The sequence below is a fragment of the Cuculus canorus genome, chromosome 14 (assembly GCF_017976375.1).
Source record: "Cuculus canorus isolate bCucCan1 chromosome 14, bCucCan1.pri, whole genome shotgun sequence".
Taxonomy (NCBI): Eukaryota; Metazoa; Chordata; class Aves; order Cuculiformes; family Cuculidae; genus Cuculus; species Cuculus canorus.
This window is the reverse complement of record NC_071414.1, coordinates 1,264,626-1,281,152: the sequence shown is the minus strand read 5'-3', so window position 1 is coordinate 1,281,152 and position 16,527 is coordinate 1,264,626. Positions and strand designations below refer to the sequence as shown.

General features: G+C 54.7%; 2 protein-coding genes across 2 annotated transcripts; one reads left to right on the top strand and one right to left on the bottom strand.

Moving 5' to 3' along the window:
* The first annotated feature begins 308 nt into the window (after positions 1–308).
* LOC128853611 (serine/arginine repetitive matrix protein 1-like) lies at positions 309–4,508 on the top strand. The gene is given in 4 exon segments (XM_054079708.1): positions 309–445; positions 2,998–3,400; positions 3,403–4,001; positions 4,085–4,508. Coding segments are annotated over 4 exon segments (1,563 nt in total).
* Positions 4,509–12,928: 8,420 nt separating this feature from the next.
* LOC104061483 (protocadherin alpha-6-like) lies at positions 12,929–15,535 on the bottom strand. The gene has a single exon (XM_009563430.2). It carries the CDS (start codon positions 15,533–15,535, stop codon positions 12,929–12,931), a length of 2,607 nt encoding a protein of 868 aa, XP_009561725.2.
* Between the last annotated feature and the right edge of the window lie 992 nt (positions 15,536–16,527).

Below are 16,527 nucleotides of genomic sequence, written 5' to 3'. Positions count from 1 at the left end.
GAGGATTTCGAGATTTCAGCGATCCCCACGAAAATCCTCATCACTCCCATCAAGACACAGAAATACGGACTCACAACGCACTATTCAGCGTATCGCAGGCAAGAATTCGCCTCTGGAACGCTAGGACATAACCTTGATCTATTTACCCTCACTGAGCTTGTCTGAAGCTGCCGGGGGTGACACCGGCGACAGCGGGTACGGGGAGCGGGACCGGCAGAGCAGCGGAACGCCCCGCATCTCTCGTAACTCCTCCCATCGCTGCCTGAAAAATCCTCAGTTCTGAGGCTGTAGAACAGCCTCCTGCCGCCATGGCGGGGCTGGCGCTGCAGCCGCTCCCGCTCCCTACCGCTCCCGTTTCTCGCCGGCTCCCGCTCCACCGCGCACCCGGCTGTCAGCGATCGCGTTATGCTCGGCAACATCGCTCATCAGCGTCATTTCCGAAACGGTCTGTGTCGGGCACGAGAGTCTGGGCTTGCAGCGACAGATAACCTCTTGTCTTCAAGATACAGATCGATATTCGTTTGCCTTCTGTTAACGAGTCCTGCTACGAAGTAAAAGCATTCACCAGCTCCGTTTCTAAAGTCAAGCTGGCTTTATACTTTTAAAAGAAACACTGAAGTATTTCCTGACAGCGCACGGAAAGTTTGTCTATAACAAACGCCGTTCAGATCTTCACTTCATTTCCGCAGGCAGAGAAACCAAGGGAAACGGAATGGTACAGAAGTCAAAGCCTCCCCCGCCTCAAATAAAAGACTCCGTACCGCCTTCAATTACAGCCCAAGAAAACAAGTTGCTTTCCACACATGTGGAGAAGTGCTGTTCCTTTCCATCCTCTTCTACAGAATTAGTTAAAACTTCTTATAAACTTAGCCAGAATATTCTTCTTGAGGAGATCGAGGGTTGCTGTTCCTGCCTTTTATCACACCCGTGTGAATTAAAGAAAGAAAGCGAAAGTTCTGCAGCTCCGGAACAAGCCTTATTGCTCACAAGTGAAGGCAGTTCACGCATACTTAAGAGGTGATGACCCACTGCTCTTCAGCACAGCAGCCACGATCGAAGGGAACTGGAAACACAATCCCCAAAACACACACAAAGAACTCAGACCTAAAACCTTTAGTAAGCGATCTAAAATAGAAGCATTTCAGTCTCTTAGTGTTGGTGAACCCCACCAACTAGCGAGCTTCTGAATCAATAAAAACACGAGCTATCCTTGGTGCACGTGAACACAATATTCAGCAAACCAAACGTAACCACACCTGCTTTCAAAGATCATTAACAGATAATTAATAGATATCATTAAGATAATTACAGTCATTCTGACGGAAACAACGAAGTCCCCGTTACTTCCCGGGTGTTTTCACATGTTGAATAGAGAAATTCGCAAGACGCGCTCTCATTGTCTATGGATCAGCAGGAGACAACGCACTTCCACGGATTTTTTTCCAAGACAGAGATAAAGTTTTCAACTTCCTTTACTGGATTTCGGTACCCCTGCAACTATCATTCATGTCAATTTGGAAGCAACAACCTGCGATTTTATTTTTTTCAGTCCACGTCTTTCGTGTAAAACACTGCTATTGCTTCAAAACCCAACCGAACGTAGCTTCTCAAAGGAAATGTACGGCGTCACAAGCATTATCTGCCACAAAACTATGGTAAGCATCCAACTCTTTTGTTTGGTGAGTTCAAGGCATAACACAAATAACAATGACAAAAGAACTGTTTCTTCTTGCTCCGACAGCCTTACAGGATTGGCCTCTATGCTATAAAAGCCGGATATTAAATATTGACGCTTCTCCCCGTAGAAGTCGTATCTAGTTTCCAACATTGAACGAGAAACACTAAACATGATCCTATTATCTCAATTCACAGCTCGTGTTGGAGCTGGTCTCGATGAAAACGGAGTCAATTCAGTGCCAGTAGTGCATGATCAGGATCTGCTGCTAAAATAACACTGTTAAAACGACCCAATAAATAAGGAATCATTCTCTATACAGGAAAGTCGATGTGCAAACTGATATTGAAAGCTTCTTTCTACGGGAACACGCGTTACCCGTTTCTTCTGCTGGGAGAACCAAAAGGTTTCAACCTACCATCTCTAGACCGCTCAATATTGCATACATAAGCTCTTCCCCAGAAGTTTTCTGGGGTGGATGGGGTAGAACAGATGCCACAACACTGCGGAGAGTGGGATCAAGTCGTGGAGAGAGACGCAGGGGAGCAGGGAAGCACCCACTCCTTCCATTCCCTATTTATTCGCCAGACATTCCTTATCTCGCTCCACTTTCCCGGTATTTTCACAGGGCATCCAGAGGCAGAAAAACACTCACAACATCTGCCAACATTTCTTCCCCTCACCACACCCCATAACTGTCACTTCATGTATTACAGCTTTTTAAGACTGATGAACCTCACCAACCAGTGAGATTCTGAGTTAACAAAAACCCGAGCAATCCTTGGCGCACAAGAAGACAATGTTCATCAAACCAAGCATAACCACATCGGTTTCAAATCTAATTAATCCCCATATTACAGTCAGGCTGACGGAGCCATCCTGGGCGCCTTCCGAGTGTTTTCACATGCTGGAAGAAACTATTAAAAGGCGGGGGGTGGTGGTGGTGGTGGTGGTGAAAAACAGATCCACTAACACCTACTATGGCCATTTGACGGCAAGTAGCGGCGGAATCATCTAACAACGCTAAAAATACGTTTTTTAGATAACGCGTTACATAAGAGAAAAAGAAATGAAATGGAGACAGAGAAATTTTACGAGGTACTCACGTAGTTTAAAAATACATTTCAAAAGGCGAAGACGCATACGGAACGCGGATTATTACGGCTACTTCCAACAAGAGTACAAAGGCATGACTCGAACCACAAAACTACTATCACAAATAAGCTGTTTAAATACAGAGATGATCCATTAAACGTAAAAGGTACACAGAAGTACGAAAAGGGGGAAAGAACTCACCCCGAATACACTTACCACGCCTGAAGCAACTGGGCAGAGAGACGGCCCAATCCCAATAGAACCGTTTTCTACCGCGGCGCCGGGCGGCGGCGGGCAGTTGGGGCTGAACACCATCAGGTCGCTCTTGCCCGCGCCCTCCGCCACGCACAGGCTCCGGCTCTGCCGCTGCGAGTACGACCAGCTCCCCACTTGGCTGGCGCACACCAGCGTCGCCGGCCCGCGCCCCGACAGCGCGCCCGCCCGCGGCGCCCACCGCCACGCTCCGCACAGCACCACCGCCACCACCAACAGCCCCGACACCGCGCAGATGGCCGCCACCAGCCACGCGTTCGTCGACGACGACAACGACGACAAGGACGACAAGGACGACGAGCCACCCTCCGCGCCCGACGACGCCCGCAGCCCCGGCGACCCCGCGCCCGACGCCGCCGACGCCGCCTCGCCGCCCTCCCCCAGCGACACGCTCAGCGTGGCCGTGGCCGAGCGCGCCGGCTCCCCGTGGTCCCGCACCACGATCACCAGCCTCTGCCGCGGGCCGTCCGCCTCCTCCAGCGCCCGCGCCGTGCTCACCTCGCCGCTGTACAGCCCCACGCGGAACGGGCCCTTCCCCCGCGGCTCCCACACCTCGTAGCGCAGCCACGCGTTGTAGCCCGAGTCCGCGTCCACCGCGCGGATCTTGGCCACCACCTGCCCCGCCGGCGTCCCCCACGCCGCCCACGCCCACAGCGAACCCGACGACTCTCCCGACACCGACTCCCAGACCGACGACGACCGGCCCGACGCCCCGGCGCCCGCCCCGACGCCCGCGGCCGGCAGCAGCGACGGCGCGTTGTCGTTCTCGTCCAACACCCACACCTGCACCGTCGCGTTGCCGCACAGCGACGGCTCCCCCGCGTCCACCGCACGCACCTCGAACTCCAGCACCTGCACCTCCTCGTAGTCCAGCGGACGCAGCGCCCACACGCGACCGCTCTCCGCCTCCACCGACACGTAGCTCGACGCCGAAACCACTCCCCCGACCGCCCCCGCGGCTCCGACACCGCCCTCCCACAACGAGTACCGAACGTGACCGTTGCCCGCCTCGTCCGGGTCCCGCGCCCGCACCCGCGCCAGCTCCGCCCCCGCCGCGTTGTTCTCCCGCGCCAGCACCGTGTACACGGCCTGCGCGAACGCCGGCGCGTTGTCGTTCACGTCCGACACCGGCACCCGCACCTGCCTGCTCCCGACCAGCGCCGGCGCCCCGCCGTCCTCCGCACGCACCTCCACCTCGTACTCCGACACGCGCTCCCGGTCCAGCGCCTCACGCACCACCAGCGAGTACGACCCCGACACCGACGACACCAGACCGAACGGACTCGCCGGCCACACCGAGCAACGCACGCGACCGTTCGACCCCGAGTCACGGTCCCACACGCTCAGCACCGCCACCACCGTCCCCACCGACGCGTCCTCCGGCACCGGCACGGACAGCGACGTCACCCGCACCTCGGGCGCGTTGTCGTTCTCGTCCAGCACCTCCAACAACACGGTGCAGTGACCCGACAGTGGTGGCGTCCCGCTATCTCTCGCTTCGATCTCCAGATCAAACGACTGAACCTCCTCGAAATCCAGTCCCCCTTCTGTCCTTATTTCCCCGGAATTTCTGTCAATGGTGAACAGGTCCTGAACTGCAGCAGAAACCGTGTCGCTAAACAAATAATAGATCTCTCTGTTGCTTCCCTCATCGCTGTCTGTCGCTGTTACCTGGAAAAATACAGTCCCAGGAGCAGCGCTTTCCGGCAGTTGTACTTTATACACCGACTGGTTGAACTGGGGCGCGTTGTCGTTCGCGTCCAGCACCGAGATCACCAGCTCCATCGTGCCCGACAGAGACGGACGGCCCCCGTCACTCGCCGTCAGCAACAAACGGTGCACGGGCTCCGTCTCACGGTCCAGAGGTTTCGTGAGCACCAGGAAAAGGGACATTTTGTTTTCCTGTTTCGATTTAACATCCAAACCGAAGTGCTCGCTGGGGCTGAGAGTGTAGGAGAGCTGCGCGTTCGCTCCGATATCCGCATCCAACGCGCCCTCCAGCGGGAAACGGGACCCCGGCACGGTGTTTAATTCGGGGATGCTGAGGTTCTTGCGGGCGGCGGGGAAGAGCGGGGCGTTGTCGTTGATGTCGGTGACCTCCAGCTCCACGTGGAAGACGCGCAGCGGCCGCTCGAGCAGTACCTCCAGGCGCAGGGCGCAGGGCGCGCTCTTCCCGCACAGCTCCTCCCGGTCCAGCCGCCCGCTCACCACCAGCGCCCCGCTCGCCCCGCTCACCTCCACGCTCGCCCGCCGGCCCTGCGCCACCAGCCGCAGCCGCCGCGCCTCCGCCTCGCCCGCCTCCAGGCCCAGCTCCTGCTCCACACGCCCCACCACCGTCCCCACCTTCGCTTCCTCCGGCACCGAGTAGCGCACCTGACCGCCGACCAGCGCCCACGCCGCCTGCAGCACCAGCACCCGCACCGCCGGCCCCCAACACGCGCCCATCATAGCCGCCGCCGCCGCCCGCCCGGGCCCCGCACGGCTCCCGCCGCCGCCCGCACGCTCCGACCGCCTCTCCTCTCCTCTCCTGCCCGCCCCGCGCCGCCCCCCCGCGCTCACAGCCGGGCTCTGCGCCGCCCCGACCGCCCCCGCCGGGGCTCAGCCTGCAGCGACACCGTGTGCTGCTCACAAGCCTCGCACCAGCCCCGCGCCCACCGCTCGCCTGCACTCCGCTCTCCCGTTTTTTCCCTCCTTTCCTTCTTCCTCTTTCTTCCTTCTCATTTAGTCTGTTCTCTCCCTTTCTTCTTTCTACTCTCTTCTTCTTCCGTTCCCTTTTCTACATTCTTCTCCTTCTACTCTCTTCTTTCTTCTGTTACATCTCTTCCTTCTCCTGTTCCTTCTTGCCCTGCAGTCCCCGAGTCTTCTCTCCCCTGTCCCTTCCCATTCCATCTTTCTCTCTTCGTTATCTCCACTCACTGCTCGACAGTCGCCTCCGGCGCCGCTGTGGAGATGATCAAAGGCAGAGCCATCAGCGATAATTACGGGGCACTATCGCTAATTACGGGTCGCTGGACTCCGCCCTAAGAGCGAGGCTGTTAGGAACCATCTCCATTCACCGGATACAGGTAATGTCGGTCCTTTCTTTCTTCTCCCAAGCCTCGAACGCTCCATGCCACCGACCCCGCCGTCCTTTTCCTTCCATAGATTTCTTTCTTTCCGTCTTTATTTCTTTCTCCTTTTCTCTGTGCAACGTTTTCGTTGTCTACTTTCTTGTCTTCCTTACTCGCCCTCCGCATTCTCTCCTCCCCTTTTTCTTTCCTCCTCCTTCTTTTTTTCGTTGTTGCCCTGTCGTCACCGAGTCTTCACTCCCCTTTTCCTTCTATCCCTCTCTCCTTCACCCCCGCTGGCAGCTCCCCAGTCGCCTCCGGCGCCGCGACAGAGACCGTCAAAGTCGCAGCCGTATGTGCTAATTAGGGAGCAGCAGCGCTAATTACTGATACTCTGAACAAGGGGGAGGCTGTTAAGGATCAAGTCCATTCAGTCTGTAGAAAACCTATTTGCACCCTGGTCTTTTCCTTTATCGTTTCTTCCTTTCTTTCTCTCCTTTCTCATCTTCCTTCTGTAATTACTTTCTTAGTCATTTCTGCCTCGCTTTTTCGTTTTTATTTTTAGCTTTGTTTCTTTGCTTGTTTTCTCTATTTCTTTTCCCGTTACCTCTCCAGTCCCTCACCTCTCTGTTTCCGTGCCGTTGCAGTAAAATCGGAGCGTCATCGCTAATTACGGGGCGCGGGACTCTGACCTAAAGGGAGGCTGTTAGGAACCATCTCCGTTCACAGGACAGAGGTGCGTCCCAGTAATCTCCTTTATAGTTTCTTTCTTCTCCCAAGGCGCGCACGCTCCACGACACCTGCGCCGCGTTCCTTTTTCCTCAATACGTTCCTTTCTTTCCTTCTTTTTCCTTCCTTTTCCCTTTCTCGTTGCAACGTCTTCGTTTTCTACTTTTTGTGTTCCTTCTCCTTCTCCTGTTCCCTTCTTGTCCTGCCGTTCACGAGTCTTCACCCCACCTTCCCCTTTCTCTTCTATCCCTCTCTCTCCTTCACCCCCGCTGGAGGCTCCCCAGTCGCCTCCGGCACCGCGACAGAGACCGTCGAAGTCGCAGCCGTAGGTGTTAATTACGGAGCAGCAGCGCTAATTACAGGTACTCTGATCAAGAGGGAGGCTGTTAAGGACCAAGTCCATTCAGCGCCTGTCGAAAACCTATTTGCATCTCGGTCATTTCCTTTATCTTTTCTTCCTTTCTTTCTCTTCTTTCTCATCTTCCTTCCGTAATTACTACCTTAGTCATTCATTCATTCGTTTTTATTTTTTGTTTGTTTACTTGTTTTCCTTTTTCTTTTCCTGCTGCCTTCTTTCTTCCTTCCAATCCTCTCTGTTTCCTTGCCATGGTAATAAAATGGTTTATCCTTCCATCTTTCCCCTTTCTTTCTCGCCATCTCTTGCTTCATTCGGGCTTGCTTTTCTCTCTATTCTTCCTTCCTTCTCTTCTCTACCTTCTTCCTCCTCCTCCTCTCTTCCTTCTTCTGCCCAAATCCTTCTCTTCTCCTTCTTCCCTCTTTGCCTCTGCTTTCGCTCCTCTCCCATCACGGTTACTATAGATTTTCTTCTTCATTTCTCTTTCTCACTTCCTTTCTCTTCTTTTCATTTTTTTCGAGTTCTTTTTTGTCCTTCTTTTCAAACTCTTTCTTTCTTTTTTATGCTCCAACCTGCCCTACTTCTGCTTCCCCTTCACTTCTGCTTCCACACTTGATTCCTTTTTTCTTTTTCGCCTCCACCAATCTAGTTTAGATTTGACCTTCGGCAAACTCCTCCTGCACCAACCCTTCCCTTTTGAAAAAAGACATGCTCTTCAGCCTCCGGGCCTCTCAGGGACACAGAAAATATCACAGCAAGGCCATCACATGACAAAGCTCTGCTACACCACGACAGAAACCACCAACAACACAAACACAAGACCAAGCTCCAGACACTTGGACGTTTAATAAAACACACTCCAAAAAGTCCAGACAACACATGGGGGATCTTTCAGTGGGGAAATCGCACCTATCACAGATCAACACAACAAACCTTCAACAAGGATAAAAAGCACGGGGTACCCGCAGCTCCCAAACTTCAGAGCATGTTCCTTCCACCTACATACAACATGTCAAGCTTTTGTTTCTTCTCTTGGGCAGGCATGCACTGCCAATGCATCACAGCCTTGGTACCCAGGGCCACCAGTCCCCACAGAATCATTCTCTCACTTCAGTATGAGCCATACTTCAGTCAGCCAAACAAATCCACAAAAAGAAGACCATGGCATGTTGGATGAGATCATCCCAGTGACGTTCAACACATCCTCTCCAGGAAACACACTCGAGTCCCTCTCCCACCTGTCCTTCTGCCTCCCACTTGCACGACAGGAATGGAACGAAAGCAGGCAGTGGTGCTTTGCTGATCCACATCTAGACAAATGACAAGCAAGGCAACATTCCATTGATCTAACATACACATACTATGAAAAGACAGGAACAAAAGTATCTCTGTCTCAAATTCACTCTCCTTAGGTATCGTTGACTTACCTGTAGAATCTCTGTCTGCTTCTTCAGAAAAGGAAACGTTTTGGACAAAAGAATGGGTTCCAAGAGATATTTTCCCTTTATGTTATCAGCTATTTCTGGTGAAACCAAGCAGAAAAAAAATTACTCCTTTTCTCCAAAAGCTTTGAAATCATGGAACAGTACCAGTGCTCCTTTATGCACAGTGCACTGTGCACCATTACGCACTTCAATCACATGGGAAGCAAGAGGCAGACCTGAAATGTAACAACATTCTCTCAATGGCAACCTCAGCTCCAGAGAATGGAAAGCCATCTCCAACACTGATGGCCAGATTCCCAAACCTCTGCAACCTGACAGCTGCCAAAATTCTGACCTCTGCATCTCATCCAGTACTACCAAAATATTGTCAAAAAGAGAGAAGGGAAAATCAAAAGGGTAGGAGTTTTTGCTAAGAGGAGAAAAGAAAACCAATGGCACCCAGGCCATGGTATTGAAATGCAAAGTTCAAGTCACCTTGAAGAGACAGCTCTCCTGCCCTGGCCTACCAAGACTAAGAGCAGAAAGTTACCCAAGGAGAGGGTCACAGAAGCCTGGCAGCACCACCAAAATTTGTAAAGGTTTCTGTTTGAGCAACAACATTCCACCTCAACACCTGGGCATTAAAGGCATGCGTGGATGATGTCTTCACAAATGGTAACACAACAAAGAAAAAAACCTCTCTAAGATATGCAGAATTTCTGGAGGTCCTGAGAGGATGCCAGGAAAACAGCTCTCTGCGCTGGGCGTTTTCCCAGGTTTTCTACTGGTAGCTTTTATCCCAAGCCCTGGGAAGTGAGATCCCCAGCTACACAGACATTAGTCACTTCTTCACCAATGATAGCCCATGTTCTGCACAACATCCCCAGTTCCTCAGGGAGGACACTTCCCTGAACATCATCCTCCACATGACACAGGCCCTAATCACAGGAACTCGCCCCAACAAGAAAACCCACTCTGTCCATGACCCAGGCCTTCACACGTTCTTACCTTCCCTCACCATTGGCACAAAGAACATCTGGAAGGATGCAAAGCCACACAGTGTCTGGCAGGCTCTTCCCTGAACTTCACCCTGAATGTTTTGTGCCTTTTCAGCAATCCCAGCTTCAGACAGCGCAGAATTGCACAGTACAGTTGGTACAGATCCTGTCGGTAGAGCTGTGACAGCTCTGATCTCAGTCCATATGGATTGTGTTTCGCAAGAGAACCGCGACAAATGATTAAGCACAATGGCACGCACAATAACAACTCGGTGGGAGAATTTGTACCACAGCTGGGTGACTCTGAAGGATCTGGGCTGTCTGAGCATGTATGTGAGCTAAGCATGACAAGAAAACACATCATCTCTACTGAGGCAATGGAGAAGTCCACAAGTAGAGTCCACAAGATGTCCAGCAATCACAAATAGATTAAACCCACCTCCTCATCACGTCCACTTATAAACCCCAACAAAAGAGCAACACAGAAACATCACAGCAACTTCAATAGCGGACATTCTCCACTTCTTCCCCAATGACATAAACCACGTTCTACCTCCCCTGTACCTTCATTTCCACCAGGCAAGACTCTTTTCTAATAGAAGTCGCTCTCCTTGTCATGCATGAACAAGCCCTCCTCCATGCCTCTAGGAGCATCACTGCCACAACAACCAGACATTGCTCCACCACAAGAACTTGCCCCAGCTCTAGACACCACTCTGACCATGACCCAGGTCTCCACACATCCTCTAACTGACTTACCTGTAGTATCCTTGGTTGCTTCTTCAGAAAATCATACAGTTTCAGAACATCAGAATTGAGTCTAAGAGATATTTCCCCTTAATGTTATCAATAATTTCTGGTGAAAACAGACAGAAAGAAATTACTCTTTCTCCAAAAGTTTTGAAATCGATGAATAGTGCGCCGTACTCCCTTAGGAACATCTATCGCAAGGGAAGCAAGAGGCAGACCTGAAAGCTAAGATCATTCTTAACTCCAGAGTGGGGAAAGCCATCTTCTACACTGATGGCCACACATCCAAACCCCTGCAAGATGTCAGCTGCCAAAATTCTGACCTCTGCAGCTCAGCCAGTATTACTAACACACTGTCGACAAGACAGAAGGGAAACCCAAAAGGTGATAGTTTTGCTAAGACTAAAGAAGAAAATCAAATGAACCTAGGGGATGGCATTGAAACACAAGATTTTCCAGCAACTTGGATACAGAGAGCACTCCAGCCCCAGCCTAGCAAGACCAAGAGCAGAAAGATAACCAAGGAGAGGGTCAGAGAATCCTAGCAGCAGTGACAAAATTCATAAAGGTTTCTCTCTGACTCATAATATTCCACCTCAAAACCAACAGATTAAAGGCATGTGTGGCTGATGTCTTCACAAGCAGTAACAGCACAGAGAAAAACAGCTACCTAAGATATGCAGAAATTCTAGAGATCCTGAGAAGACCCCAGGCAAACAACTCTGTGCTGGGCATCTTTCCAAGGTTTTTTTATTGGAAACGTCTATCACAACCTCTGGGGAATGATATGTCCAGCTAAGCAGATACTCTCCAGTTCTTCACAGTCCACATTCTGTACAACATCTCCATTTCCTCAGGGAAGACGCGTCCCTGCTCAACGTCATCCTTCACGTGACACAGGCCCTTATCCAGACCAATCAAGAGATCTCTGCCATAATATCCACTCATTCTTCCACCACAAGAACGTGCCCCAACAAGAAAACTCACTCTGTCCATGACCCAGGCCTTCACATACTCTTACCTTCCCTCACCATTGGCACAAGGAACATCTGGAGGGATGCAAAGACATACGATGTCTGGCAGACTCTTCCCTGAACTTCACCCTGAATGTTTTGTACCTTTTCAGCCACCCCAGGTCCAAACACCACAAAGATGCATGTCAGTGATTTTACAGATTCTGTCAGTAGAGCTGTGCCACCTCTGATCTCAGGCCACATGATTGTGTTTTGCAAGAGAACCACGGCAAATGATGAAACACAAGGACCCTCAGGATTCCAATTGGGTGGCAGAAATTTTACCAAAACCATGACAGACACACTATAGCAAATAAAATCTACACATTAGCGGTTATTCTCCATTTCTTCCTCAATGACACAGACCACGTTCCACCCGGTATCATTATTTCCATCAGGCAAACCTTTTCTCCTCTGCAAGTCACCCTCCCCATGACACAGGAACAGGCCCTGATCAATGCCACGAGCAGCATCACTCTCACAACACCAGGACATTGCTCCACAGCAGCAATATTCCCCAGATCTAAACAACGTGCTGACCATGACCCAGGTCATCATACATCCTCCCCTTCCCTCAGGATCAGCACAAAGAACATCTGCATGGATGCCAAGCCACACAGTGTTTGGCAGACTCCTCCCAGAAGCCCGAAATTCAACCTCCATACCTCATACTTATGCAGTCCTGCCAGGTGGAAACACTGTAGTACAGAGGTGCTCATTATATGATAGTTCTCACAGAGCCTCTGATTGGAGCTGTGACAGATCTTAAACCAGTCCATACGGATTTCGTTCTTAGAGCATACATCAGTAAATTCTGATGCAGAGAAGCACTCATCATATCTGCTGGGTGGGAGAATTTGTACCACAGAAAACCAGAACTGATCAGCTGTGCACATTTTGGCCTGTATATGCATTCGTTTTCCACCCCCAGTACCTTCATGGTTTCCCAAGGATTTCCAGCTCCTACACACAAGCCTTTCCACTGCTAACGATCACACTTCATATCAGGACATGGCCCTGCTCAGTGCCACCGCCACATTCACTTCGCACTCTCCTCTGCATACGGCAACCCGCAATGGAGATGTTGTGCAGCTGGGGGCAATATTATTTATACAGGTCAGGACAACTTTAAAGGCAACAGGAACTGAATCCATGCTGTGAGAGAATAACCAAATGGTGGTGAAAAGAATGTGACCCATGACATCTACTCTGCAGAAGCAGTAGGCGTTGGGTTCCTAAGGTGAAGTGTTTTTAACACAGAACTTGGCTCTGCTTCTCTGCCTGAACACATCAAAAGACTGAACACAGCTACCATGTACTTGGAAAATGAACATGGGAAACGCACATAAAGAAGGAAGAAAACACATTGACTGTCAGTGCGGGCTGCAATCAGCAACGGCAAGAAGGAAGAAAAGTGCTGTGAGGACAGTCAACAACACAGCCAATACACCTTGCACCCCTGAAGCAAGCTCGGCTGTATCTCGAAAACCAATGGTGTTGCACCTCTCATCCCTGACAGCAGCGATTTTATTCTACGGGAGAACAAGCTGTCAAGCAGACCCCGAGAGCTCAGCCTGCTTCCCACAAGCGCCTGCCCACACCCGGGGAAACAACGGAAACAAGGGACAGAAGGGGCCGGGGCCGTCGGGGGGCGGGGCGAGAGGCCAGAGAGGGAGCAGCACTGACCGTGTCCAGCAGAGCGGGCGGCTCCGGCTGCGTCTCCTTGGCCGCGGCGGCGGGCGGCGGCGGGCAGTTGGGGCTGAACACCATCAGGTCGCTCTTGCCCGCGCCCTCCGCCACGCACAGGCTCCGGCTCTGCCGCTGCGAGTACGACCAGCTCCCCACTTGGCTGGCGCACACCAGCGTCGCCGGCCCGCGCCCCGACAGCGCGCCCGCCCGCGGCGCCCACCGCCACGCTCCGCACAGCACCACCGCCACCACCAACAGCCCCGACACCGCGCAGATGGCCGCCACCAGCCACGCGTTCGTCGACGACGACAAGGACGACAAGGACGACAAGGACGACGAGCCACCCTCCGCGCCCGACGACGCCCGCAGCCCCGGCCCCGACGACCCCGCGCCCGACGACGCCGACGCCGCCTCGCCGCCCTCCCCCAGCGACACGCTCAGCGTGGCCGTGGCCGAGCGCGCCGGCTCGCCGTGGTCCCGCACCACGATCACCAGCCTCTGCCGCGGGCCGTCCGCCTCCTCCAGCGCCCGCGCCGTGCTCACCTCGCCGCTGTACAGCCCCACGCGGAACGGGCCCTTCCCCCGCGGCTCCCACACCTCGTAGCGCAGCCACGCGTTGTAGCCCGAGTCCGCGTCCACCGCGCGGATCTTGGCCACCACCTGCCCCGCCGGCGTCCCCCACGCCGCCCACGCCCACAGCGAACCCGACGACTCTCCCGACACCGACTCCCAGACCGACGACGACCGGCCCGACGCCCCGGCGCCCGCCCCGACGCCCGCGGCCGGCAGCAGCGACGGCGCGTTGTCGTTCTCGTCCAACACCCACACCTGCACCGTCGCGTTGCCGCACAGCGACGGCTCCCCCGCGTCCACCGCACGCACCTCGAACTCCAGCACCTGCACCTCCTCGTAGTCCAGCGGACGCAGCGCCCACACGCGACCGCTCTCCGCCTCCACCGACACGTAGCTCGACGCCGAAATCACTCCCCCGACCGCCCCCGCGGCTCCGACGCCGCCCTCCCACAACGAGTACCGAACGCGACCGTTGCCCGCCTCGTCCGGGTCCCGCGCCTGCACCCGCGCCAGCTCCGCCCCCGCCGCATTGTTCTCCCGCGCCAGCACAGTGTACACAGCCTGCGCGAACGCCGGCGCGTTGTCGTTCACGTCCTCCACCGGCACCCGCACCCGCCTGCTCCCGACCAGTGCCGGCGCCCCGCCGTCCTCCGCACGCACCTCCACCTCGTACTCCGACACGCGCTCCCGGTCCAGCGCCTCACGCACCACCAGCGAGTACGACCCCGACACCGACGACACCAGACCGAACGGACTCGCCGGCCACACCGAGCAACGCACGCGACCGTTCGACCCCGAGTCACGGTCCCACACGCTCAGCACCGCCACCACCGTCCCCACCGACGCGTCCTCCGGCACCGGCACCGACAGCGACGTCACCCGCACCTCGGGCGCGTTGTCGTTCTCGTCCAAAACCTCCAACACCACTTCGCAGTGACCCGACAGCGGAGGCGTCCCCTTGTCTGTCGCCTCAACGTGTAGGACAAAAAAAGGAACGTTCTCAAAGTCCAGACCGCCCGTCAGTCGGATCTCACCGCTTTTAGCATCGAGGCTGAAGACATCAGAAGCCGAAGGAGGAACAATAGTAACAATTTCATAAATCACTTCTCGATTTATACCCTCGTCCGAATCCGTGGCATTCACTCGAGCCACCAGTGTCCCTTCTAAGGCACTTTCGGGCAAATGGACATTGTACACCGACTGGTTGAACTGGGGCGCGTTGTCGTTCGCGTCCAGCACCGAGATCACCAGCTCCATCGTGCCCGACAGAGACGGACGGCCCCCGTCACTCGCCGTCAGCAACAATCGGTGCACGGGCTCAGTCTCACGGTCCAGAGGTTTCGTGAGCACCAGGAAAAGGGATTTACTTCGCGAATTACTGTTCTCCTCTTCTATTCCAAAATGTTCGCTCGGGCTGAGAGTGTAGGAGAGCTGCGCGTTCGCTCCGATATCCGCATCCGACGCGCCCTCCAGCGGGAAACGAGACCCCGGCAGAGACAGCTCCGCGATGCTGAGGTTCTTGCGGGCGGCGGGGAAGAGCGGGGCGTTGTCGTTGATGTCGGTGACCTCCAGCTCCACGTGGAAGACGCGCAGCGGCCGCTCGAGCAGCACCTCCAGGCGCAGGGCGCAGGGCGCGCTCTTCCCGCACAGCTCCTCCCGGTCCAGCCGCCCGCTCACCACCAGCGCCCCGCTCGCCCCGCTCACCTCCACGCTCGCCCGCCGGCCCTGCGCCACCAGCCGCAGCCGCCGCGCCTCCGCCTCGCCCGCCTCCAGGCCCAGCTCCTGCGCCACACGCCCCACCACCGTCCCCACCTTCGCTTCCTCCGGCACCGAGTAGCGCACCTGACCGCCGACCAGCGCCCACGCCGCCTGCAGCACCAGCACCCGCACCGCCGGCCCCCAACACGCGCCCATCATAGCCGCCGCCGCCGCCCGCCCGGGCCCCGCACGGCTCCCGCCGCCGCCCGCAAGCCCCGACCGCCTCTCCTCTCCTGCCCGCCCCGCGCCGCCCCCCCGCGCTCACAGCCGGGCTCTGCGCCGCCCCGACCGCCCCCGCCGGGGCTCAGCCTGCAGCGACACCGTGTGCTGCTCACAAGCCTCGCACCAGCCCCGCGCCCACCGCTCGCCTGCGCTCCGCTCTCCCACTTTTTCCCTTCTTTCCTTCTTCCTCTTTCTTCCTTCTCATTTAGTCTGTTCTCTCCCTTTCTCCTTTCTACTCTCTTCTTCTTCCGTTCCCTTTTCTACATTATTCTCCTTCTACTCTCTTCTTTATTCTGTTCCGTCTCTTCTTTTCCTTCTCCTGTTCCTTCTTGCCCTGCAGCCCCCGAGGCTTCTCTCCCTGTCCCTTCCCATTCCATCTTTCTCTCTTCTTTATCTCCACTCACTGCTCGACAGTCGCCTCCGGCGCCGCTGTGGACATGATTAAAGACGGAGCCATCAGCGATAATTACGGGGCACTATCGCTAATTACGGGTCGCTGGACTCCGCCCTAAGAGCGAGGCTGTTAGGAACCATCTCCATTCACCGGATACAGGTAATGTCGGTGCGTCCCAGTAATCTCCTTTATCCTTTCTTTCTTCTAGAAAGCCTCGAACGCTCCATGCCACCGACCCCGCCGTCCTTTTCCTTCCATAGATTTCTTTCTTTCCGTCTGTCTTTCTTTTTCCATTTCTCTGTGCAACGTTTTCGTTGTCTACTTTCTTGTCTTCCTTACTCTCCCACCGCATTCTCTCTTCCCCTTTTTCTTTCTCCTCCTTCTTTGTTGCCCTGCCGTCCATGAGTCTTCACTCCCCTTTCCCTTTTCCTTCCATCCTTCTTTCTTCTTCACCCCCCTGGCAGCTCCCCAGTCCCCTTCGGCGCCGCGCCAAAGACCGTCAAAGTCCCAGCCGTAGGTGCTAATTACGGAG